This window comes from Martes martes, assembly GCF_963455335.1.
Source record: "Martes martes genome assembly, chromosome: 3".
In the NCBI taxonomy this organism is placed as follows: domain Eukaryota; kingdom Metazoa; phylum Chordata; class Mammalia; order Carnivora; family Mustelidae; genus Martes; species Martes martes.
In genome coordinates this window covers 160,723,298-160,751,216 of record NC_137890.1, presented here as the reverse complement: position 1 = coordinate 160,751,216, position 27,919 = coordinate 160,723,298, and the positions used below count along the sequence as shown (strand labels likewise).

The following is a 27,919-nucleotide window of genomic DNA, read 5'->3' as shown; positions in this document are numbered from 1 at the left end:
TGGTAGTGAAATTCAGACAGAATGTCAGGGAAGTTATAGAAGAAATAGCCAGAGGGACTCCATGAAGACAAAGTTCTTAACACAACAAAGGGAAGTGGCTGGGACAAAAAGGTTGAATTGCCAGAGGACATGGCATAGGCACAGGACTCTCATCGCAGAAGGACTCTTAGATTATAGTTCATGGCACTAGAAGCTGATCCAAACTCAGAAAAGTGTAGGACAATTCACCAGAGCACAGAAAGACGCCTTCATTTCATTACTGTCAGTTACTTGGCCCGAAGAAGGCACTGTTCAAAACACTCTTGGTAAGTGTTTACAAAGACTTGAAACACTTCGATTCTCACTGTGTATGTCTTAAATGACAGTGTACTGAATCAATATTAGTTTTTTAAAAAAAATTTTCCCCATGTACTTATAACTACCATGAAGAGAGTTTTTAATATTTTAACAAAACATATTAAAGGTCAAGGAACAATAGTAATCTTTCCCATTGGATGTTAAGGTTGCTTTGTGTGGTGCCAGCTTGCATGGTCATTATTAATGCCTCACACTACTGGGCAAAGTGAGGACTTACTATAAATGAGGTGGGTCAAGGGAAAGAAATCTGCTTTGCAAAGATGCCATTACGACAAACTTCAGTACGGTGGTCACCACAGAACGCCATGGGAAAGCTAAAATAAAAAACTTCCCCTCCTCTGAATGTTCATGGACACGCAGCAGAATGCAGTTAGAAACAATCGAAGATCTTAAGAAACGTGCATTCATCAGACTGCAGTTGAGCCTCCAAATGGCTGAGTTTGAAAACAAAGGGGGCACCTGGGTGGCTCAGTGGTTTAAAGCCTCTGCCTTCGGCTCAGGTCATGATCTCGGGGTCCTGGGATCGAGCCCCGCATCGGGCTCCCTGCTTGGCAGGGAGCCTGCTTCCTCCTCTCTCCCTCTCTGCCTGCCTCTCTGCCTACTTGTGATCTCTGTCAAATAAATAGATAAAATCTTTAAAAAAAAAAAAAAAAGAAAGAAAACAAAGGGTAGTTGAGAAGCTTAACTATGGAAGATGGTTGTTGTTCTTCCTTGGTACTAAAGAAAGATATAAATTTGGAAATTGTTTTTGAGTTCTGTGTTCAGATCAGCTCCACTAGAATTGGGAGCAAATGGAAAATGAGGAGAAAGCAGGATGATTACGGTGGTGATGATAAGAAATCCTTTAGAAGGAATCTTGGGAAATGGTATTTATAGGGAGGTGGAAAAGCTGCCCGAGTTCCAGAAAACCAGTTTTAAAAGGCCAAATCATCTCCAAACGTTATGGGAGAAAAAAGAAAAGAGAGTGAAAGGAAATATTAGAGGTACAGGAAAGAATAGTTCTTACTAAATTCATATTTACATAAAAGGTCATATTTTTTAATAAAAAAAATACCTAAAAGCCATAACATTTCCTGAAGTGCTGGATATTGGCAACTGTTTCTGAACATCCATTCAAAATGCCTTCTATTTTTCTTATTGCATGATGGGGGTGAGAAAGCCAAAACTACATTTCCCAGACCCCTTTGAAGCTGGATGGGACTTAGGGTCCACCTAGGAGACGGGCTTATGAGATTTGGAAGGCAGAAGTGAGGAAGACATCCTCTTCCCAGTATTGTCGTTACTGCCAAGCAGGGAAGGTTAGAAACTTGAGTGTTTGTTTGGCGGTGTCTGGATGTGGGGGTGGGAGGCAGTGGTCAGATGCAGGAGCAGCCTTCTGGCTGCTGGCTCTCAGCTAAGTGTTGAAACCTTGAAATCATAGTCCCGCAGTGGCCCCTGAGTTCCCCTCCTCCAACCTTTCCGATATGTGTCAAATTCCCTATATGAAATACCTTCCTGTTTGGAATATGTAGAGGGTTAACAAGTCTGCAGTGAACCCTGAATGATAAACAATCTAAGTTTTGCTTCCTGACCTCCCTGCTCCTTCCCTTACTATCCAGTTCTCCATACAGAAGCCTAGAACATCTTAATGGAACATCCATCAGATCATACTGCTGCCTTACTTGGAACCCCCCAGTGCCTTCCCATGGCATGTAGAGAAACTCCAGCCTCCTCTCACAGTCTTCAAGGCCCAAGAGCTCTGGGTCCTACACACCTCTCTGTCCTCACCTCCCAGCCACCCCCATTCATTCACCCCACTCCCGGCACACTTGTACAAACTCTGTTTCTTGAACACATCAAGCTCATGCCCACTGTAGAGCCCTTCACTTAAGATTCTGTTTAGGGTGAGTTGCGGGGGTCTTACTGGGGGGCCCCTTGGGCCAGGAACTCCTCTTTCTCCTGGAAACCCTGGATCACCTCGTGAACCATTATAGCCATGTATGCCAGGCTTGCCTCTGGATCCAGGAGGTCCTGGGTGCCCCTGTAAGAAACAAACCAATAAGTGAGGTGTTTTTGCAAGAATACTATAACACAAAGTTTCTGCAATATGGATCCCCAAATTATGACAGTTGTGACTCAGGTGTTATTGAATTTGTGAAACTTCTTTCCCACCCACAAGTACTATGTGACACAGTAAGAATATAGAGATAAATTTTAATATACCCCTGCTGAAATTAATTTAGTTTGGATAGTCCAAGAGATTTGGGAGGGCACCTTTTTAAAAATCCTTAGAAAGACTCTAATGGACTATAAAGCCCTTGAAACACATCTTCCTTCTTTCATTTGGTTTTCATAATAGAAATGAGAGATTTAAACCCTCTTCCTCTGTTAAAACTAACCAACAAGGAAAAACTTTCCCTATGAGCATACATTTATTTCTAGAACATGGCAAATACATGTGGTTTATGTTTTAGAATGTTTTCTCTAATCTGTTTGAAAATCTTGCTTTTCAAGTAGTGTTTTGGTCTCAAAGTCATTATACAAAATTGAAATGCAAGCAACCTTCCATGTACTACCAAAAGAAAATAAAGAAGAGTTTGCCAAATAAATGTATATGTAGAGAGATAAAATGTGATTTTAAGGGCTTTGATGAGTGCTTTTCCCTTTAAAAAAGAAGTGGAGAAAATTTAGGGATACTTACAGGTATACCATCCAAACCTGGAAATCCAGGAACACCAGTTGGACCCTAACGTCCCCGAAAACAAAACAAAAAATATAAAAGTTATTAAAGTATTAGATTAACAGATTGATTACTTGAAAACATAAATATTTAATGACTTACTTTAAAAAAAACTCTTAGCAATCATTGTCACTTGATTTTTCTTAAAGACTTATTTATTTATTTGAGAGAGTTGAGGCGGGCAGAGAGAGAGAATCCCAAGGTGACTCCCCGCTAAGTGCAGAGCCCAACATGGGGCTTGATTGCACAACCCCAGGACCGTGACTTGAGCTGAAACCAAGAGTTGGTCGCTTAACCGACTGAGCTATCCAGGAGTCCCTTTTTACATTAATTAACTTAAAAGCCAACATTTAAAAAAACCTTTTGGACATTTTTTTTTTAATACTTAGGAAGCCAGTTTGGCAGCATCAGTTGAAAGAAAACATTCAATACCCTATATGCCAGAATTTCAACTTCTCAGAATCTGTCTCTTCAAGGGAAATAAACTCTTGAATGTAAACACAGGTCATTTACAGGATTGCTTTTGCACCTGGCATGACTCAAAGTTGGGACAGGATCTCAAATTTACATCAACAGGGAATAAGTTATGGTTTTTATCTAAATTATGGCATATTGTGCAGTATTTTTGAGAGAATAACTTTAATCTACATAAATTGATATGGAATGATCTCTAAGCCATATGGTTGAGTAAAAAAAGAAAGGCTCAGCATGATAAATATAACATTTAGGTTTTTAGGAAAGCCATGAAAGAATAAAACCCTTCACTGGGGACACTCATGTATTTAAGTGCATAGAAAAGTCTAGAAAGGCATGCTCCTCTAGAACAGAGTTAGGGAATGAGGGTTGATTACAGAAGAGGAGTTTAGACTTAATTTATTATAAGGTGCTAGTAGGGACTACTTGTGATTATAAAAAAAAATCTGGCATAGTAACCCTGGTTGGGAAGAATCTCTCACTTAAGAAGAGTCTTACCTTATCACCTTTGTCACCTGGTGCTCCAGGAGGACCACTGTCACCTCTCATCCCTTTCTCTCCTGGAATTCCAATGGGTCCTGGCATTCCCAGGTGTCCAATAGGACCTTGTGGCCCTGGAGGTCCTGGCTGACCCTAAGAAGGAAGATTAAAAAGGCAGAGGGTTGGCTGTTTCTTATGTCTTCTAACACAAACATGCTCACTTGGCTGATAGAAGACAAGAAAATTAGAGTTTGAGTAGAATTCTAGTCATAAAAACATAAATAATCTATTAATTACAAAAATAAGGAACATCAACATTGCCCTTTTCAATCTGAATTTAAGGCACGCAATAAGTTGAATTAGTCCATGTGTATACACACACACACACACACGAACTGGTTGTAGTTCTCCTACTATTTTCACTATGTCAATGACATTTATAAATCTTGAGCTGTTTAGCAAAACAAGGAACTTGCAAAGGCAAGGAAAAAAAATCAAAGCATCATTACCATTATGTTAGTGACACAAATCAAGAGTGGAGAAATCTGCCAGATCTTTTTGAAAAGTTCATGTGGCTAATGATTTTTCTGCTCTTTTAGTGGAAAATGTTTCCTTTTTTAAGTTACTTTTATCCAATATCTATTTCTTAATTGGGAAGTAGACTCCACATGTCAATTTGTATTGGTGCAATCTGACTTTCCATGAATGAAAGGGTCACCTCTTATTTTAGGTGAAGAAGTTTCATGAACTCAGTTCTCCCCCTGAACCCACAGTGGGTACATTTCCAGTACAAATATAAGAAACTCTCTGCTTCCTTGTTATCTGTCCTCCATTGCATTTAGATGGGCTAATGCACCAAATGGACACTGAGTCATTGCTCACTAGAAGCAGCACTGAGTCTCACAGCTCTCTCTATTTTGGAGTAGGGAAGACTGGTTTCAGAGGAGCACACTCTCTGGGCCCCCCATGATTTGCCCCCTTCTCTGTCCCAGGCTCCCTTCTCTCTCTCCACAGTCTGTACACTCATGATTCCCTCTAGGACTGAAATTTTAAATATCATGGGTCTGAATAGCACCACGTCTATGTCTCAGCACAGACCTCTCTAACTTCCAGATGGCTGAGCATATCCACCTGCCTTCTTGACATCTTCTTGGATATAATGGTACCTCCAACTTAAAAAAAAAAGATCCAAAATGGAATTCTTGATTTTCTTCTGAAATTTAATCTTCTGTCAACCTTCCTGAACTACTCTTTTAATCCAGCCAGAGTCCTGGAGTCATCTTGTTATTCTTCTTTCTGCTACACCTACACTGAATCTATGATCAATTACTACCATTTCATTTCCAAAACAGATCTGGAACTCATCTCTTCACAGTTCCCCTTACTGCCACCCTCGTGCAGGCCAGCATCAAGACTATTGCTTTGGGCTCCTAAATTGCTCTCTAGTTTCCTCTTCCCCTCCCCTCTTCTCTCCCCTGTGGAGAGAACTCCACAAAACAACCCAAGTGACACTGAAACAGATATCAGATCATGGCACTGCCCTACTTTTTAAAACCCTTCCTTTCCTTCCCACTGCAGGTAAAGTAAACCTCAAGCTCCCTTTCAACCTTCCAAGGTGTGGTCTTGGATTCCCCTGTACTCCACATTCACTACTTGCCAGCCAGCCCTGGGAGCTCTTCCTTGGCTCAGCTTTCCCTCTGGACTGCTCCTTCTCTAGATTTCCACTTGACTTAGATCTCTCCTATATTGCCACCTGCTGAGCGGGCTTCCTTGACCCCTAACTTCTCCCCCGACTCCATGAGGTAGCATCTCCAATCCAGTGCCACCCTCATTAGCCTCTCCATTTCATTCTCTGCATCTTTAGCATTTCCTATTTTTCAGTTACCTGCTCATCAGTTGGATGGCTCTCTAGTTAGATATTAGCGCTATGAGGACAAGGGTATTTGCTCACCAGTTAAGTCTTCCCTCTACCATCTATCCCAGACTTTGGCTCAGGAAATCCCTTCTAAATGAATACAGGATAGATGGACTATCAGTGACTATGGTCCCAGGCTTGTGGTCCAGCCTGACCACCAGCCACTTTGGACACACTCTACCTGGATCCAGTGTGGTTAGGAAAGTGATTTTTGAACTTTGAAAAAGGCAATTCTATCAACTATCATCTTTATGACATATAAAATGATATTATACACTCAAACTTACTTACTTTTCATAAAATAATCAACGTATGAGAACAGTGAGGCTATTTGAATGAACTTAAGAATCTAAAATCAGAGTTTCTAAATGATACTTCTAGCTTTGGCATTCAATCTCTGTCTATAACTTAATTTGGGCAGAAGGTATCTTAGATTCATATGTTGTTGTTGTTTTTAAATAGCTCACTTTGCAATCTGAAGACAACACCCTTACATTAGTTTTTTTTTTTTTTTAAGCTTTATAATGAGAAGTTTACAATAAGGTTTCTACCAATACAAGGTGATTTATCTGCACAGCACATGCACTGTGGTGTCTAAGGTATTCAACTGTGTTGTCTAACATGCTTCGGAGCCCATGCTATAGTTTACCAGTTTGAAACCACTCTTGGTATTCATTTAAAGTCAGGATGTTCACCAGCAAATTTTTGTGCTTCTTAAAATTTTCCAAAGATGTGAGAAAAATCATGTTGTATCCCTTTGCTCCACATTCTCATGATTCAGTGAACAAGCACATCTTGATATGTGGAGAGAAAAGTCAGATGGATTTCAGGAGATATCTGCTCAGTTCAGATCTCAAACCTCTGGGCAATTCTGAACTACTGGTGCTCAACTCCAATCGGGACCACATACAAGAATACAGGGCTGCCCCTCTGGTGTGCAGGGACCAGGAGAAATATTTTTTGGAGAGCCTCATCTATATGAAAATCAGTGTGTCAGCACTATTCTAGTGATCTAATCTCCTGTGATCCATGAACAAAATTCCACAAGCTGGCGAGTGGGAGTATTCTGTTAGGTGGCCGGGCTCCTGAAACACGCTCAGCCATGGGGTCCCAGACCAGCCATAAGCACGAACCCCTGAGCTCCTCATGAGGTGAATCCTGTACAGGAAGAAGGATCTAAGAGCACCCCTTAAAACAACTCTCTAGGCCCAAGATGGAGCCCAGGTTCCATGTGAGCAAACCGAAACTTAGATAACTTCTGGGTCCCTATAAATGTTTTCGTTGACCAAACACACAGTATTTCCAATCTGCCAATCCCCACACACCAAGCCAGCTCTGGGGTCTATACATATTAGCCTGTGCCTTACTCATTTTCAGTCGTTCTCTTCCTTGTTCCTTACTCTTTATCCCATAAAAGCTTCCTGACTTCTGCCCATTTTGCAGTTCCCTGGGTTCTCAGGAATTCATGAAGTGTTAAAGTTTGTATCACAATTGTCTTCTTTAATCATTTTTAACAACTTTGAAGGGGAAAAAAAAGACTCTGGAAGCCAGCCAGCCCCAGTCTACCCGTGATGAGTCACCTTGGACAATGCTGCTGGCTTGGCCAAGCCCAGACACAGGACAGATGGCTGGGGCCCGGCCTGGGGCTTGGGGCCCTGGACACAAGCTCTGTGTGCCCTGGTCTAAAGACAATAATGACAGAATATTCACAACATTTTTTGTGATAACAAGCAAAACTGGAAACCCTATAAAAATCTCCCTAAATGAGATTAATAGAATAGATTATGGTAACTTCACACAGCCGAACACCATACAGCCTGTCTTAGCCTGGGTGCCCCAGACGCAAAGCACATGACACGGAGTCAATGCAAACCATTTGTCTGAGGTTCAAAGGACATAGGGTAAGGAAGCAGGGATGTGACAGAGAAAAGGGAAGGCAGGCGATCACGGTGCAGAATCAAGCCAGTCACTGGGACAGTTAGGGGCCATGGGAACAAGCCCCAAGTGAAAAACATTATGTACCTGGGGTGCTTTCTGTTGGCTGTTATTGCTAAATCGCTTCTCTTACAGAGCAGAACCAGGACCAAGCCCCATACACAATCTTGACTGGAAACAGAAGCTCCACGACCCTGAAGACCCTGCTCCAAAAGCACCAATGAGCTGCCTGAGTCACCTGCCAGTATCAACCAACCAGGATGAGGCTCTGCCAACCAATCAGGATGAGGCCATACCAGCCAATCAGGACAAGGTCCTCGCTAACCAATCAGGAAAAGACATTGTCCCCCTTTCCCTCATTAGCGGAGTGAGTGGGAATTTTCTCCAGATAAGCAGGGTCTCCCTGTCTCTTGGAGAAGCCAGCCTAACCACACTCTTGGTTGGTGCTGAGTCTCCCTTCAGCTCAAGCTGCAACCCCCAAGAAAGCCTTGCCTGTGTCTTTGATTTGGGGTCCAGCCTCGTTTGTATTGTCAGACCCAAGAATCCGATTCCGGTAACAAGACTGGTGGGTCACTGGAGCTCACCCCAGAGCGGGCCCTCGGGACTCAGGGTAGAATACACACCTCAGAGTGATCCCACCCAAGAGCGAGGGAACTGCAGGGTTTACCTCCTCGCTGGGGGACCACGGTGGTGGGTGGGGAGTGCCAGCTGGCAGGCAGGCAAATGGGGCTCTGACAGAGCCTGCAGAGAGATGCAGAGACCGGCAGCTGGAGACCCCCGAGGGGAGCACAGAAGAAACAGGCCTGATGGAAATGTGGAAGGCCTGAACGTTAAAGAGAGCGGGCGAGGCTTTCTGAGGTGGCACAGCTCACCCTCATGATTCTCATGAAGTAGACACAGTGACCGAACACCCAGGCTCTGCAGACAGGCCTCTGGATTTGAGGCGCAGGCCCACCAGCTGTGTGACCACGGGCACATTTCTTACCCTCCCTATTCCTCAGCTTCTTTCTCTGTCAATGGCTGGTGGACATAAAAAGAATAATGCATGGCAAATGTTTATGGCATAGTGCCCGGCACATCTATGCTAACTATTGTATTATTATATTTATAATATTATTATAATTATTATAATATCTATTTAGCTCGTTGTTCAAAGGGGGAAAAACAAGTTGCATGTTTTATCCCACCTGTAGAGAAACAAATGGACAGACATCTTCTCTAAATGCATGTTTATAAAGGTACATTTCTTGAAGGATATACAAGAAGTAACATTTTGTCATGCCTCAGGAGGGAAAATGCAAGCCAGAGCAATGTTACCATTTACCAACAGCAAATCTGTCCTTTCTAATAAAGACTAACATTTCTCTTTCACCAAGAAGTCACCGACTCAACAAACATTATCAACAACCTTTATCACCTGACTAAACTTCGCAAATCAAAAATCATAGTTCATTTAAACTTGCCCTTCTCTTCATGCTTTTTCATCATCATAGTAACAGCTACTATTTATTGAGTATCCATCAAAATACTAAAAGCTTAGAATTTTCAAGGAAGCTTAAATCTATAAATATGTATTATAAAACAGACAACAATAAAATATGAAATGTAATTATACAGGAACAAATCATTTGGGGGCATTTTGAGGGCATATCAATTTAAATATTGCACAAACTGTAAACAACAATCTAAAAGAATAAATAATGACTTCAGCTCCCTTTTTTAAAAAACCTATGTTAATTGTTCTTACTTGGTAAGATTTCCTGAATGTAAGACTCAGGAAATTAACTGCTTTTTCATTAAGTTTGGGAATTATCTTTTCATCTTACAGGTAATTTACCAAAGAAAACTCCTAAATTACTTTTGTGAATGTTGTACTTTACAATAATGTAACATTTAGAAACAACAAAATATACGTTTAAACATAAAAGGGTAACTGAGAAAGAGACAGTCAATTAACTGCCTATAAATCTCCTTAATGCGTTTCATTCTGGACGCGCAAGACTGGATCCGGTGAGCTAATGGAACTTTAGGGAGAGAAAGAAAAAGGAGTGGAAATGTTTCCCATGGTGGTAAGAATAATAAAACACTGCTCAGTATATAAATGGGTCCTGATTTGAGAAGTTGCCATCTAAAAAGCTTTTAAAATAAAATAAAACAAGGAATGGTTATTTACATTATTCATCTCTGAACCCCGTGTCCTTCCTCACTGCCCCCCCACCCTCACCCTGATCTGTTACACTGACTTCCTTGCCCTTTCTGAATAAGCTCTGTTCTTTCACAGACTTGGTATCCTGTCCCAGAAATGTCCCTCTCACTCCTAAGATTACCTCTTAATGCTCCCATGGAAAGACTTTCCAACCTCCTGTCCTCCCCTCACACATCCTTCAGAACTAGATGGTTCTCGAAGATGCTTCTATAATAACACCCATCGTCTATTACAGTGACCATCTCTTTATCCCTCAACCCCACAACTGCTAACCATGAACTCCTGGAGGGCACAGGCTGTGTGCCCAAGACTATGATGATAGGAAGGACAATAAATACTTAATAGAACACGAACAGTGAAATAGTCAATGATTCCACACTAAGGTGAGCGGAGCACAACCCCACATCATGAGCAATGGCCCTAATTGCAACGATATTTGTAACTTCTTCTTAAGGTGAAACACAGTGATGTTATACCACATTTCAACCATATTAAATGGCAAATATAACCCCTATTTTATAGGTGGAAAAACTAGCGTAAAGTATTAAATGCTTATTTATTTGCAGCCACTGGGGAAGACTGTGGTTTGTTTAACTTTTAGTGTTGTTTTTATTTTTCACATTAATAGGTAATTCATTATAGGACAAATTTTTTAAAGAAATACACTAAACCGGGGCGCCTGGGTGGCTCAGTGGGTTAAAGCCTCTGCCTTCGGCTCAGATCATAATCCCAAGGTCCTGGGATCAAGCCCCGCATTGGGCTCTCTGCTCAGCAGGGAGCCTGCTTCCCTTCCTCTCTCTCTGCCTGCTTGTGATCTCTGTCTGTCAAATAAATAAATAAAATCTTAAAAAAAAGAAAAGAAATACACTAAACCTTGTATCACAATAATAAATCTGTCAGAAAGCTGCTCATGAAATTTTTCCAAACACCACTCTTTGAAATAGTCATTGCTAGTTCATCTAATTTGAGTAAATAATTTATTCACAGCAATGTAGAGGATAATTCTAATCCTCTTAAACTATTTCATATTTTAAAAAGGGGTCAGTTAAAAAAACTATAAAGTACAAGTAAATATTTGAGCTCACTCATATATAAGACTATAATGGAATTAACTTTAGGATGAACAGACATAAATAACAAGCCCGTAAGCGATGTTTCTATAACCAGAGGATCATTAAATAATCAAAAGAATTTTGCATCTTAAAAAAAGAATTTTAAAGAAATATTTTGCTCCTAACTACGTGCCCTTCACCCATGAACAATAACATGATATGCGGTGGATTGCTACACTGGATTCAGGCTAGCAAAAAGGAAAAAAGAAACACCCCGTGGAATAACTGACTTTCAGATGTAGTTTCCCTGATGTATCTACTGATCTTTCTTTCTTAATTTTTTAACTTTTTTCTTCATTTTCCTTCCTTCCTTTCCTTTTTTTAAATTCTTTTTTCTTTTTTTCTTTTTTTGCCACTGTGTGCACAGAAATGACTCTGTGGCTTATGACTTTCAAGTGAGAGACAGTGAAATCAATAAAGATTCCCTGAATCCAGAAATGACCGTCGTCTGGCCTGCTGAGGAACCTGCAGAATGCCCTGTGATGCACAGGTCATCCTCTTCATCCTCCTCAAAGCCCACGTTGATGGCGTATCATCAGACCTGCCCTACGTGCCTCCCTCCTGAGGCTGCCAGGAGCAGTAGGCTCTCGGGCCAGCTGTTCAAAGAGCTGATGAAGGTGATCGGAACAGACAGAGTCACCCAGCCCTCTGTGGCCAGGGCATTCCTTTAGGATTCTGTCACTTGTGAATCTCTGTCAGGCACGGCTCTGGAGCAGGGTGAAGACCAAATCATTATGATTCCACAACTTGGTAGAACAGATCAATAGATGAGAGAATACGTACATTTTTAAAAACCAAAATCTTCCAACTCAGCCTTTTGGGCTGCCACTGATGTGCTTGCTCCTAGGGAGCAAACCCTTAAGGGAATGACAAAAATCTAAGAAACTTGTCATGTTAGCAGTATGAGGTTTGGGAGAAATAATGACAGAGAGACAACTACAAGCCCATATACACTCACGCTTCGTCTGTGACAGCTCGCTGTTCCTTCCCAACCAGAAACTGAATCAGTGCAAAGAAGTACAAACGTATGTCTGTTCATTCATTCATTAGTGAGTGAACAAATGACTATGAAAGATATTTTTATTATACTAATTACATACACATTTCCAAATCACCCTTTGTCTCTATGACCATGACAGTCATCATCAAAGTGTCCAGGAAGGGAAGGAATTTGTTTATGGAGTCCAGTCGTGTGCCCGTCACTCTCCAGACCTTGCTTCATTTAAGCCATCCACCAACACCGAGAAATGTGAATTAGTATCCCCAAATGGATGAGAAAAGCCTATTTAGGGGTATAACTTACTCAGATTCCCATATCTAGTAGGCTTGCCTCATACCTGCATCAGTCAGTCGCTCCCCAAACCACTCCTCTTCCCACACCTCAGCCTGGCACAGTGGAGGGTCCCTCCACCAACCCCTACTCACACCACACCTGCAGTGACATGTCCATTACCTCCAGCCTCATCTTATTTTTAAACTTAAAAGAAAATTATCCCAATGTACTCTACATTCTTTTGTAAAGTTTCTTTAGGAAACAGCAGTATTCATCAAATTAACTAAAGGCCTCTATTTTTGTCATTCTCAAATCCTATCAATCTCAAACTGTTTTCTAGACCTTTCTTGAACCTTCCTCCCTCACACTCATCACATGAGAAGCCAAGCACATCACTCCCAGACTAGCTTCCCTGCCCTCCTCTTCCCAGACCCAACAGATGGCAACTTTTTCCTTCCATCCGGTAAGCTCACTGCATGGCTGTCAGCTTTCCCTCGCTCTCCATGTCCACCCTGTGGCCAAAGCCACCCTACACTCCTTGACTTAAATCTCATGTGTCTTACTGTCATCCCCCTGCAGAGACTCCCTGTCTTGGTCTTGTCATCTCGCATGGGCTACCCAAGCACCAGCCTCCCTCCTTTCCTTTACCCTGGGCTTCCACACACTTCTACAGACAACTGCCAACTCCTCTGCAGTCTTCTCTTGCCCCTGTCACTGCTTTCATCACCCCCTATCATGGGGACAGTCTGCCCTTCACCACCCCAGCCAAACCTACTCCCTGTCATTTCCATACCTACACCTTCTGCTCCAATCACACATATGCCTCCTGTTTGCCTGAAGCAATGGCACCCTTTCTGCATCTGTAGCTCAGATTCGGCCTTCCCCCAACCCAAACCATCATGGTGGTGGTGGCAGGGAAGACACTTGTTCTAGGCACCAACACAGCACCGTGCATTCGTCTCATGGAATCCTTACATCCATAAAGCAGAAAGCCACCCTATAGCTCTTTTTCTGTTTCCCAAATGAGGAAACTGAGGCTCAGAGAGACAGAGACCACTTGATTATCGCCTGGGGAAACGAAGATTCGAACTCAGGTCCTCAGACTTCAATTGCTTCTTCTCTTTTCACCCCAGTTCTGATCAATCTCACTGTTGCACAAACCCTTCTGTCCACCCTAAAATAACACCTAAAAAGACTCATCACCTATTTTTCATTATTGTTTCATGCATGTTACTTTAAAGAATATCTGCTTGGGGTGATGTCTTCCGGTAAGCTTTTTGGGGCCAGGAATCCATGTACATTTTATTACCAATCCAGAACCGTGGCCACTGCCTGGCACGGTGTACATTCTAAACACGAACTCAGGGAATACTGAATGGATTAAGACTTTCTGATTCAAACGCACAATTCAGCGCCACCCCTCCTGCCTTTTCCAAGCTTGGCTGTAATTCAAAGAATGATCCACTAGGTGACACTACAGCATCACCTAAAGCCTTGAACAGGCCTCCACGTGTAACAGAGATCTTAATATAAGTGCCACCAGGTCTCCCCCTATAATGGGAAAAAGTGCTGGATATCATGAAGGGTTATAAAACTAAATAATGAAAAGGTGTTATTCAAGGAGTACAGTCCAAGGAGACTGGACTGCGGTGGCAGAGTGTCTTCTTGTACCTTTGGATCACCTCATTTGTTAATGAGAGCATCAACGGGTCCATTCGGCCAGGAGTACCACTGACTCAGGATTCCCAGCTGTGTTCTTGAGAGGCTGCATGGTGTGGTGGAAGGAACCCTGCTCTGAGAACCAGAAGATAGGGCTTTGCTGCTGAGCAATAAATAAATCACCTCTTGAACCTGGTTATTGAAGAGTGCCTTCCCCATCTTTAAAAATGGCGGAAGAGCAGCCCAGCATCATACCTCTGCTGTGGGAACTGAATGAGACACTGTGGGGAGCTCCCAGTGGTCTCCCTGAGGAGCTGGAACCAGCTGGCCCCTGCTCTGTTTTCTCAGTATCCCTGCACCTTGTCCTTTCCGTGTTTTTTCTCCTGTGTCCTCTGTGCCCACGCCCTTCCTCCTGCTGCAGAGAAGCCCCTAGAAGCTCCACAGGGCTGCCCCGGCCTCTTCTCACTTTCTTTTGGGCAAACTTGACCTTTTCCATGGAGTTAATGGCATCCAATGCTGAACAACCAAGCCCTCAACCTCCCTCCCTAGCCCAGACTTCTGTGTGGAACCCTGGCCGTATTCAACTGACCTCCAGCTCTACAAATCCAAAATGGGACTTGCAGACCCACGATCATGTCCCTCAATGTGCTCCTTGGTCATACTGCACTCCCTGTACAGCTGTTCGCACCTCGCTTGCCTTCCTCCACTGTCCTCCTTGTTCCTATCCATCCTGCCTCCCAAATATCCCTGCCACCCATCTGCTTCCCCTACCTCTTCACGCACCCCCTTGCTAAGCAACCTCACCTCCCATCTGGGATGAAAACCTCACAGGTTTTCCTAACACTGTCCCCCGCCCCCCACGTACACTCCCTGTATCCTCCAAACGGCAGCCAGAATGATCTTTTTACAACACATACCCAACATGCTTCCACACTCCTCAAAATCCTTCAGAGCCCTCCTTGTTACCTGGAGAGAACCTGTGCCAGCTTTTCCCACTGTACCTCATGTCCCTTCCTCCCTCACCTACCACAGCCAAAGCTTTCTGGTTCCTTATGATTCCTCAAACACACCAGCCCATCGCCTTCTCCCTTCAGGACCGAACAGAGGCTGTTCTCTCAGCCCAGACACTTGCAGTGGGTTGAATGGTGTCCACAAGAAGATATGTCCACATCTTAACCCCGGGGTTTGTGGAAAGCCCGCAAGATGGCAAACGAGGTGCTGACATTAAGGACCTTGAGAGGAGGAGCTGGTCCTGGATTATCTGATGGGTCCTGGGACACAGAGGAAGATTCGTCACCAATACACAGAGGGGAAGGCGGTGCGGTGTGCAGACAGGTTGGAGTGACACGGGCACAGGCTAAGGAATGCTGATAGTCCCCACAGAAGCTGGAAGAGGCAGTGAATGGAGCCTCCCTTCTTGCCTGTGGAGGGAGTATGGCAATGGCAACACCTTGCCTGTGCCCTTCTGCCTCGAGAATTTGCGAGAAGACACATTTCTGTGGTTTTAAGCCACCAAGCATGTGGTAATTTGTTGTGGCTGCCCTAGGGACTGACAGGACATGCTGCCAGATGGTCTCTGATTCCACTGCTGTCTCCGCCTCACCCGCCCGCCCACCGGCTCTCATACAGAACCGAATTAGGGCATCAAGTTATCCCAGGTAGAGATCCTTGCTTTCTCTCTGTTCTTACTCTGATGCACCCCAAATTCCTAACAGTGCCTGGCACTCCTCGGGCACCCAGAAATAATGGCCAAATGTGCTTCTAGGTCCCTTCTGCTGGTCTCTGAGTTCCAGGCCACAAGGACCTTTTCTTACTCATCAAAGCCTCGTGATGGCAGGTACAGGGCAAATGCTCAATGACTATGAATGAGTGGGATGAATGAAAGGCCGTCTGCTGAATGAATTGCAGATGAGCTCCTAGGACAGAGGAATGAAAAAAATCAGCACCTTTGAGGCATAGCTGTTTCCCCCAGGGATTTCTTGGCAACTTACTGAAAATAGTATTTGAAAGGAGAAATCTACTTTAACTTTCGTTGTAATTCAGCATTTTAATTAATTTAGTCAGATGTTACCCTTGCCCTAGAGAGGTTTTCTAGAGCTACAAATACTATTTCCCGTTTTCCTGCAGGGAATATGGCCTGCTTTGGGAAGCACCTGTATTGCTGGCCCTTATTTCTCACCACCAACAAGACTGTCTCCCTTTTGGCAATGACCTTGATCCTCTCAAGTTCAGCGCAGTCCCCACATTTGCTGAGCTCTGCGGCCGCCTGGCCTCAGCTCATGCTGGGTCGCAGAGCTCAGCAGTCTTCGTTGCTATGGAATTGAACTCCACATGCGGAGGCCAAAGGCTCTGCTACAAATCACTGGCCATTTAATGAGGTGACTGATCAGGGCAGATACGCCAAAACCTACCTTCACAACCACACCGCCACTAGGATTCCCCGGTGAGCTTCGGCACACCTGGCCTGTTTGGAAAAACATGTTCTACCACATAATAGCCAAATATAAGCTGGTTTTCTCTCCTGCCTTCTCAAGCACAAATACTAGATTTAGAGAGAGAGAGAGCGCTCTGTCAGCATACTGACAGCCACGTTAGTTAGTTGGAGTCATTCTTGTATATGGACACAAGCTACTACTGTAACTATGATTATTAATAGACCAAATAGTATAAAATGATAGACATGTATCCTCACTCTCCCCACTTGGTTTCCCACGCCCTGCTCAGAAATACTCCCTCCAGCTGAAGATCTATTCTGTTCACGTCTGCAAATTTTTCATTCTTCAGAAATCAAGGTTACTATTCCTGACAGGGGAACATTCAACAAGCAAAGCCAAAGTCATAAACAGCTGGTGAGCTAAATTGTACTGGGAAATTTGTTCTGTAGACACTATTTTCTCCAGTTCTGGGTCCTGATGCCTTTCAGTGACTAATGCACTATATAGCTCCCTAAGGTCCCCAAGGCCAATATCCCCTCCCAGGGCCCCACCCTCGAGTTACCTGTTGTCCCCTGAAAGCCCCTGAGACTTCCCTGAGGCATGGCTTCATTTCTCAGAGAATTCTCCAACAGAGACAACATGAGCTAGGGAGTGCGTTCTTGGAAGAGAAAGATGTGGAAGGAAGAGAAGAAAGTAGAACCAAAAATCTAAGGGGTTCGTGACAGATCAAATTTGTCAGTTGTCATTGGAATCGGCCCACACGAAAATATAGCATAAGTGAGTTATGGGAACTTTGGGATCTAAAACTAATTGCTCTGTACCATTTATCAGGCTACAGTGTACTAGAATACAGCTGTGTGAGGGATAAAGAGATAGAGCTCTAGAACTTTGTGTGCAAATAATTTAACAATGAAAAATGTTAATAATTAAAATCCCCCAAGCAAATTCCATTTTTATCATGGAATGCAGGCTCTTAGGAGTGTGTGGGACAAATGAATGGGATTGTGGGGAAAAATACTTGTACATTTTTTGTGATTTAAAATTCCCATAGGAAACACTGATTTGCTAATGTGTGATTTTAGCTTTCAAACCGCAAAAACTAACACAGGTCTTGAGTTTTAAGCTCTTTGACCCCTTGTATAAAAACCACCAAATTATAAAGTTCTTACTATAACAGTTAACAGTTCAACAGCTGCTAGACTCCCTTGAACAAAAGACAGTATGGATATATATTTTATTCTGGAAAAAGCTGTAGAAAGAGTCTTTAGTATCCTTCTAGTTACTAAAGTGGAACTTGTAAAAGGTCCCATCCTATTCTGTAAAGACACATAATTTCCCTTGCAAGGAGGCAGCCATCAAAAACGTGAAGATTCCTCCGCTGAAATTAGTAAAGAAAACCTTAAAATCTTGCCCAATGCTACCTTATTCATGTCCTTAAAGAGGGACTACCATGAAGTTAGGGGAGATGTTAGGGCATAGTCGCAAAATATTTTGGAAGCCAATTATATAGCTGTTACATGTAAAAGGCCACGCCCACATCACAGAACCTGAGGCTGTTAGGGCTGGGAGGACAGGATCAGCCCCACAGGACAAACACTTATTCTCCAGCTGAGACTCTGAACCCCAAAGAAGAAGCCATAGGCATTCCAGTCTCCCACCCTCTACCTGGAGCTCTTTCCAGGATGGTCCTGAGCCCTTAAAGGGCTGTTTGCTGCCACTGCTCAAGGCACTTATTTCTGGCCCATCCTGAAACCACAAGGGAATTTGAACTTACATGAGATTATGCATTTAGTAACAGGCTTAAAGATATACGTGTGTGGGTGTGGGGAGGATTGGGGTGAGGGGCTCCCTGCTAACTCTGATCCCCCCCATTCAGATACGGTAGGTGTCCCTGTAGGCATGCTCTAGGACAGCATGACTACCCACCCAAGCTCCCGATCCTGCCCAGGCTGGAGTCTGGTTTTAATGTATTTGATTTATGACTACCTGTCTTAATGTACTATGTAACGTTATCATCTCGAAGCAGTACAAGAAACTGACCCCCAGTTCTTAAGAGGTGAAACACAAGTAAGCAGCTTCAATTCTAGGGTGTCCACTGTGGGCCAGAAGCCAACATCAACACTGTACGTGTGTCCATACGAGCACCTTGAAGGAGGGTGTGCTTATGATCTCAGCAAGAGGGTCAAGGGCATTCATGCTCACACCCAAACAGAGCTGCAGGCCCAGGTATGAGCAGTATGAGGGAAGGGAACGGGGTCCCCACCAGGGGCATCTGCACTGGCTGGGGGGAGTTGGAGGGGATGCCTTGGGAGGGCTGGGGTCTCCACAGAGCTCCTCTGGGGACAGAAGGAAAGACAGAGGCTGAGTGCAAGTGGGAAGACATTCCAGAAAGGGGTAGGCAGGGGAGAAGTTCAGATTATGCTCAAAGGAGTGACTGGCTCAACAGATGCAGCTGGGGCGGGGGAGGGGGGGAGGGGGTGAAAGGAAAGCAGCAGGGACGGCTGGTGGAAAAACACGGTGAAGCGACTAGGGGCCTCCACGGTCCATGGATGCAGCTGAACTTCACTTTGTCAGAACTGTCAGTCCTTGGTTCCCTGCCCCAGATACACCCCAGCTCCACCTCAAACTCCCACGTGGGTCCCCGGTTCCAGCCCTAACCCCCGCCTTTCCAGGGCACGGGGCCGGCCTGGCTTCCCAGCAGTTGCTCCAGACACAGCAGTTCTGATCGGGGCTTAAACTACTCACTCAGGCATTCACCCCGAAAAGGGGAATAATTTCCTTCTGAGGAATGCCTGGCTGTGCCACTCACGGGCTCTGCCCCCTTAGGCGGCTCCTCAACCCTGCGAAACTGGGTCTATTCCTGTTTCTCTAGCCCCCCTTGAGCTGTCACTGCAGCCCCGAGATGGTATGTGAGTTGGCTGACTGCTGAGCCCCTGGGAGCCCTCACGCCCATACCACCTCCCAGTCACGCACAAGCCGAGCTCCCAGACTCCCAGCTGGAAACCGCCGCCAGTAACTCGCAGCCTGCACGTGGGGGCCGTCTAGCTGGAAAGGGCAGAGGTGGACCGGTGTGCATTCTGCTCTCCCTGACCACACAGGAATGGGGACACGGACGCCAGAGTGTGGCCCGGCCCGTCAGCCCTCGCAACCCCTGGCCCCGGACACTGCGTTATGGGACGCCAGGTGCATTGCTTATGTCTGCCAAACATCCCAGGAAACATGAGAGAAAGGACTAATAGTGGGAATACTAGGAAACCGAGGCTCGGGTGCCCCGAGCTCACAAAGTTATGACGAAGGTCTGGTGTTTGAATCTGAGTGTCGTCATCCCCTCGTGATTGTGGGTCAGACGCTGCAACTGAAGTCAGCTACCAGGGCGGGGCTCCTGCCTCTTCAACACACTAGCAAATGGAAATTCAGGTGCTTTGCAGGGAAACATGAAACTGTGTCAAAGCAGCCTCACATAGCTGTGGCAGCGTTCAAGCAGGGTTTCCCGCCCTCAGCACAGTGGGCATTTGGAGACGGGTAAGTTTTGGGGGTAGGGGCTGGCCCGTGCATTGCAGATGCTGAGCACCACCCTGGGCCTATACCCACTAAACACCAGTAGCGCCCCCCAACCCAGCTGTGATAACCAAAAAATCTCTCTAGACATCACTAAATGTCCCTACTAAAAATAACTCTCAGCCTCATTTAAATCAGAGCTTTATCCAAGCAACTACTCCTTTGTTTTCTGGTGTCCCCGTCCCCTTCCTCTCCTAAAGCTGATCGATCCATTCTTCTTGGGTCTCAAAGTCAAAGGGTCTTAATATTTAGATGCACTGGTTTCTTTTTCTTCTCATTTACATGGTCTTCATATGTTTTTATCAAAAAATTTCATGTGAAATCCAGGCTTCCCTCACCCCCAAATAATGTTTACATTTATGTAAAAGAGGCTTAAGTACTTCCTAGTTTGCTAGCTTTAGACATCCTTAGTTTTTAAAAGAATTTTTTATTGAGCTATGACTGACATATAACATTATGTTAGTTTCAGGTATAGAGCATCAAAATCTGATACATGTGTATATTGCAAAATGATCACCATGACGCATTTCCTTAGCATCTCTCATCACACAGCTACTGGGGTTTTTTTTTTTTTCCCCCCTTGGGATGAGAACTTTTAAAATCTACTCTCAGCAACTTTCAAATATACAAAACAGTATTATGAACTACAGTCACCATGCTCTACAGTATTTTCCCAGGACTTATTTATTTTAAAACTAGAAGTTTGCCCCTTTTGTTTTTAAATTATATCATGAAGACAACTTGGAAAAGCTCAAGATAAATTCTGAGCACCAAAGTTCAGGAAGTACTAAAGAAACAAGGCGTCTTGAACAGAAAGGGACTTGCCAGAGCAGAAGCTCAACAGGGTGGCAGCTTTCAGGGAAAGAGCCGAACAGAGGAGCCTCTGACATATTGCCCATGTATCGTGTGCAGATAAAGTGAAGTTGTGGGGAAAATATAAGGTCCCTTCTCTTGGGAGATGTTTTGCATCCTTGTAGACTGATCTTTACTGAATTGTGCTTTTTGAGTGTCATGCTCTATAGGATTGATGTAGACACGTTCCAACAGAATCATTGCTCTGACTCAAAAAAACTGTCTGAAGTTTCTGAAGCATGCTCTTTTCTTGTGAGATTGTGGGAGTATTTTAAATCAGAAGGATTGTTTGATCTAATGCTCCAGCACAAATGAGTTAGTGGGCGGCCAACTGCTGCTGTCGGAATATAAGGGAGAAGTCCATAAATGTTCAAATGACCTGAAACACAGTAGCTAAGAGGCCTATTGTACATGGCAGGATAGAGAATCTTGCACAGTCACCCAGGGGGCCATCCCGGGTGGACTTGATCAAGACACTAAACCTCTCTGAGCTTAAATCTTCTGCATGATAAGATAGTAAGAGAGTTGTCATGAGGAGCCAGAGAGCTGAAAAACTTTCAGAACACAGAACAGTGTCTGGCACAGGAGAAGCAGCTATCACTTCAACTATAGAATACTATTCCATGTGATCTCAATAGATACTTTCCAAAAAAGTCTTGGCTATACCATCCCCCCCTCACTGCAGTACTTCTCAGAGCCTTTAAAATGCTGATATGCAAACTGAGTTTCAAGATGGTGGTGACCAAGTATGGACCATTTGACACGAGGACCCTTTTTGCATAAGGCAGTTCACAAGACTAGAAAACACTGGGTGAATCACAGTTTGCATTTCCAAGCATGACACATAGTGTAATATAATTGGGATCTTTTATTAGGATATACAGAACTTCAATTGTGAAACCTATCAACACTGACAATTACCAGAACATGCTAAGAATCTGTGACTCCTTAGTATGAAGCATTCACAAGGGCTCAAATTCCAGTATGCTGTCCATGTGGGTCTTTTTCAAAAACGTTAGTATGGTAGGGACACCTAATATGCGATCTACCCTTGCCACAAATTTTTAAGTGAACATTACATTTTTTGTTGGCTGTAGGAAGATGTTGTAGAGCAGATCTCTGAAGCATACTCATCTTGCACAACTGAAACTTTATGCCCTTTGATTAGCAACTCCCCATCTCTCCCTCCCACCGGCCATGAGGATTTTTATATCACTTACCCGAGACCCTTTTTCAGGAAAGCACTGGCACACTGAGCAATCTCTTCCTCCGCAAGGACCCACAAACTTCTTTCCACTCTGGAAAGTGAAGCATCTGGTTTAGTAAAGCAGTATTCTTCACTTTGCTGGGTACCCGTTGTGTACATTATAACAAACACCTTGCTTTCCCTAACCCATGAGAATTCCATAGTATATTTTGACCTTTGGATTTGTGAAAAGAAAAGGCTAATGTTGATATATAAAAAGGCAAAGAAATTACACTGTGGCTTGATAAGAGGGAAGATGATTATGCGAGCAAAATAAAAGTTCATGTGAGTTAGCATTAAAAAGAAAAAAAAAAAAAAGCCTGCTTCTGAACCCACTTTTCACTGGCCAGAATCTTCTGCAATGTCTCTCTCCTAGCAAGATATCACTTACTAAGTTGCGCATAATCTTAGAGTATAAGTAATATGGTTAGGAAGACTGTAAGCACACAATGGTGTCTCACTTAGATTATAAATTCGGCTGTTTTTTAGGATCCTCTTGCTTCCCCTCCAAGAACACTGAGTCCTTCGTGGTCACTGCTGTAGTCACAGCTGTGGACTTCACGTGACAACTGTTTCCTGCAAGTTGCTGAAACTCCAAGAAGGTTCTTCTAATGTGTCTCTCAACCAGAAAGCTCTTGAATTTGAATCATTTGGGCTCTTTCTCCACTTCCCCCTAACTTCTCTCCAAAATTTTCTTTAAAGAGTTACTCCATACTCACATATTTTCTTAATGTTCATGCTTCCCCCCAAACACACACACACACACACACACACACACACACACACACACACCCTTTGGGAAGAATCAGCCCCTTGTTCTCACAAATCCTCATTGTCTGTATCCAGAGTCATCTGTCACTTCGGTACAAAAGCATAATCCCAGAGTAACTGTTTCCATAAGTTGACCCCTTAACAACAAAACAGCCACCATGAGGCACCTGCGTTGACAATGGACACTGAGCATTCCTTCAGAGCCTGGGGCTGTGGGTTGGGAGGGAACAGTGACAAAAGCAGCTCCAGATGCTAGGAGTTGAGAGCATGGATAGGAATATCAGAAGGGCACCAGGGATAAACTTCGCCTAGTTCATCATCTTGCTGGTCCAGCCCTCACTGCAACTCTTATGTATTAACCACACATTTCTATGATTGATAGATCTCTTACACTCAAGGCTATAAATTTAAGCTTTTATGCCAAAGTATGGCGGGGAACATAAAACATTTGAACCAATAGTTATAGTTCTGATGAAGAGATCTCTATACATACATACACACCTATGTGCATAAGCATATATGTAAATACATCTGAGTAGTGTACATGGGAATATATACATGTGTATACATACACATGTATATGAATATATGTATGGGAGGGAAAAGAGTCTATCCAAAATGCATTTTTTTTCAATCACACAATTTAGACCTCTTTTTTATGGGAAAATATACTCAGAGGCAATCCAAAAGAAAAATCTTTAAATTGAGCATTAATAAAAAAGACATTCTTTTAAACAAAACTCCTTAGAGTCATTGAAAGTATATAAGAATGTAAACCTTGACAAGAGTTAAGTTAAAGAAGGTATTTGAAGTTTCAGAAATATATACCTCTTGAGGCTTGAGTCACATTGTTATCTATGAATGCAGAAACATCAAGTTCAAAACTGTGATAAGGTGAAAAAAAAAGAAATAGCCCAGGTCCAGGACAGCATGAAAACACTTAAAATAACTAGTCTGAACACTTGGGTTCACTTAAGGTTGGGATTCATTACTATGTGTTCAGTGAGATATCAAAACAACCAGAAAAAGAAGGTTCGTTGATTAGCTGGCTTGATAATAAAGGCAAGTTTGTTCTCTTATTGTTTGTTTGTTTTGGCTTTTTTTTTTTTTTTTTTTTTTTTTACTTAACTGTGTGCCAAGCATCACAGAGATGTTTGTAGCAAAATTACATTTCAGGAAAGAATCGTTTTAAAATAAATTAGATAAGTTAGCAGATTCAAATAAAGAAAAAGAAATAGTTGCATATAAAGCTTTGACTAGTACTGATAAGAGAAAAGGCAAGAGATAATTTTAGTCTGTGAAGTTCTTCTATGTTACATGTTTCCCAATAAATGCCACTTTAAAAGGGGGAGGCATTTGTAAAGGAAGAAGCTGCATCTCAAAAACAGATCATGTAAACCCATTTGAAAAAGATAAAGAACATATCCCAGACAAGGCAACATTCAAAGTATAAACCATATTCACCAGGAACACACTGGCATTCTCAAAAACTAATGTTACCCCTCAAAGAGGAAAATGGAAAAGTTCCTATCCATTTTATCTCAGATATTTTTAAACAAATTTATCTTGAATAAAATGTTTAAGAAGTTATTAATTTCTAGATTAATAACAGTCCTACATTTCTTCCTCTATTTTTTCTTTTTTTTGAAAAACAACATTTGCACAAAATTAAAAGTTCAAATAGGGCAAAAGTATAATGGAAGAAGAAATTTTCTTTTCCAACTCAGGAGAGGCAGTCACTGTTCTCACTCAGGGTCTGGTTAGTTACGAGCATGTTCATGCCATGATCGCATACATGTACATGCACAAACATATGTGCACACACGTAAACATACACGCACACATGTACACACATACACACACATGCAGACATACACGCGCACACACATACCCACATATACACCCAGGCATATGTACACGCACACAGATGCACTCTTTGGCCATTTTGGTCTTGTTTTATTTTAACCCAAAGGGTGTATTTCTCTGTACCTTTCTGTTTTCTTAATCAGACGTCTTCAAAATCATTCCAATTTAACAGAACCCCTCTCCATCACATGAAGTACTATAGCTTGTTTAACCAGACCTTCTTGATGGGTGTTTAGCTATCTCTCCCTTCTCTTGTTACTGAACGCTCGTCTGCAGCCGGTATTCCCGGGCATTTTCTTTATGCCCAAGTCAGTATAAATATGTGTGACAAATTCCAAAAAGGAAAATACCTATGTTCAGCAGGATTATGTATTTGCAATTCAGATGGATAATGCCAAATTGCCTTCGTAGCTACTGCATTGACTTACATCACCACCTTTCAAACCCAACTACAGTATAAGCTACTTTTGGGGCAAAATCTCTAAAACCTCTGTACAGCACAACCTGCTAGGAGGGTCCAGGCTAGAACAGTCCGGTTCAAGAATTTTATTCACTCATATGGAGCATAAGAAACAAAGGAAGTGAAATTTAAGACTCTGTTGACTCTTACAATAGGAAAAAAATAATATAATACAGAAATAAACATGGAGAAATCAGGTAAAAAAATCCAGACATATATATATTTCAATGGGTTTCCATTCATTATTTCAGATGAGGCTCTCAAATGCATGTGAACTATGCCTGCTTGGGGAGAGCTCTGATTCCCTGACACCTGCACTTTCTGTTCCTGACTGGTAGGAAAAGGAGACCAGAAGGCAACTTCCTATTTTGACTGGCTTTGAAAAGACCTATGTTATTAACTTAAATAATCACAGAAATTGGATTGGATAAATCCAAGCTAGAGAGGATGGACAGATGGAGATGTGCTCTATCGTGACTGAACCCATGCGGTTGTCTCAAGGTCTACCTTACAGGCGGTCCGTGGTGTGATTTCCCAGAAACGCCTGGGGTGGGGTTTAGTAACTCTGATTCCTCAGTGAGGAAGCAGAAGAAAGAGATCTTGTTACAGAATATTCTAGGCTTCTCTTTCTCCAGAGTCAGAATGTTCACATTTAATCTTGTATTTCTTGATTTAATCTTGAAGTGACCCAGCTGCTTCCTGCCCCTCTCCAACAACAATAACAACAACAACAAAACAAAACAAAAAATTAAAACAAAAACAAAAACAAAAAAGATTTTAACAAAAGATTATGTCATAAAATAAAGAAATCACCAATACGCGGGCAATTATTTGCTAAGTAGTCTTGACTGTAAAATAGAAAAGAAACCTCAGAGTTCACCTGGTCCAACCCTTCACTTTGCAGATGAGAAAACTGAGTCCCACCGAGTGGCTTGTTTGAAACAAAAAGATTTATAATGAGAGTAATGCATGTAGTTAGAGCTAATTAATGTACTTACCCCATATACATGTTGTACAGAAAAGAGGATGAACATAAGTGACCTATGAAATAGCAAAAAAGGAGATTAATTTAATTTTCATGCAAAACAAAGCAAACAGAGAAAGAACAAAGGAATACATCCCAGAAAGCTTCTTTTTATTTCTAATAGGCAGCTGTCATCTGTGACAAGATAAATGTTATCCTCTCTCTGGCTGTCATCATTACCTTCCCTGTTGCTAATCAGTCAGGAAGTACTTACAGCCATTTAGTGGGGTCCCCTGGGGACTGGGTCTGGGGCCCTGGGTCTGGGGCCCTGGGGACACCCTGAAGGCGAGACCCAGATAAGTAGCTGAGGGAAGGGAGGCGACTCTCTGGATGAAATGCAGAGGAGTGAAGGAAGGAGGCAGCTTTGTTCAGAGACAGTGCAAAGACCAGTGGATGACGTTAAGTGGAACCATCTGGAAGGAGGGAGGAGGGAAGAAAACCTATCTGGACTGGGGAGATCGTTTGGAAGGGAAGGAAAGTAATATGAACCAGTTAGGGAAGAGTTAAGTAGTTCAGATGGTCTCCTGCATCTTCAGAACGAGCAATGGCTGTCTATCCCTCTGGCCTCTGCTTCCATTGTCCCATCGCTTTTGCCTCTTACTCCCTTTCCCCCTCTTTCACTTCTAAGGACCCTTGTGATTATACTGGGTCCATCCAGATAACCCAGAATAATCTCCCCAAGGTCCGATGCTGAGCAAGCTTAATGTCATCCACAAGCATATTCCCTGTCGCCCTGTAACAGAACATATTGTCAGGATCCACGGACTAGGATGCGGACCTCCTCAGGGGCTGTTATCCTGCCTACCATACTAGTGAAGTGCCCTCTAGTATCTCTGCTAGTTAGAGGGCCCCTCCTGCACTGGACATCAGGAAAGTTTTTACTATGCAAACCTAGTAAGAGAGCACCAATCTACAGCCTTTAGATGAGTGTCTTTCCCATTGGTGATGATGTGGTGTGATTCAGGGAGAGCAGAGAGAATTGGTGTTTAATAAAAACGAATCACACAGAAAAAAGCAGGCATAATGCACAGATTTCTGGAAAAATTTGGCTTTTTGACACATGAAACATTCAGACGATTCATGACTATAAAACCAACAGTTAGGAGAAATTATTGAATAAAAGCAAGTGATCACACTAAGGACACTCACCAGGGATCTGTGGCCAAGGGTTTGATCCACCTGAATGAGCACCTTATTGACGCCATGCGCATGGGTTACTTCAAGTCTTGGTACTTAAAAAAAATTCTGTCAGGTTTCTCTTCTCTTCCAGAAGACTCTGACTTATAAGTGAGGTTCTATGTCCTGGGTTTAAAGTCTGGATATGTTACATATAAAACAGGGTGAAATTACATATAAAAAAGGATGTAAGATACAACATTTTAAATATAAAGATACCTTTTAAAACACAACATGCATTATAATGTTGAAAACAATGACTTTCATCATTCATAGTAATGGAAATATTTTCTAAAAGGGGAATTCAATTTTTTTGATGAGAATCTTAGTGATGATTAAACAAATAAATATCAATTTCATTCTTAGAAATAAAAATAATTTCCAGTTATTTATGTCATAAA

At 42.8% G+C, this 27,919-nt stretch overlaps 1 protein-coding gene across 1 annotated transcript in view; it reads right to left on the bottom strand.

Moving 5' to 3' along the window:
* Positions 1-27,657, bottom strand: part of COL4A4 (collagen type IV alpha 4 chain) — a 103,226-nt gene extending 75,569 nt beyond the window's left edge. Inside the window, exons 1-6 of the mRNA XM_080798555.1 lie at positions 27,492-27,657; positions 26,317-26,359; positions 22,196-22,273; positions 4,049-4,183; positions 3,038-3,082; positions 2,261-2,377 (exon numbers count right to left, since the gene is read on the bottom strand). Coding sequence (XP_080654681.1) covers positions 2,261-2,377; positions 3,038-3,082; positions 4,049-4,183; positions 22,196-22,273; positions 26,317-26,359; positions 27,492-27,553 — 480 coding nt within the window. The 5' untranslated portion in view covers positions 27,554-27,657. The remainder of the gene's footprint in view (positions 1-2,260; positions 2,378-3,037; positions 3,083-4,048; positions 4,184-22,195; positions 22,274-26,316; positions 26,360-27,491) is intronic.
* Between the last annotated feature and the right edge of the window lie 262 nt (positions 27,658-27,919).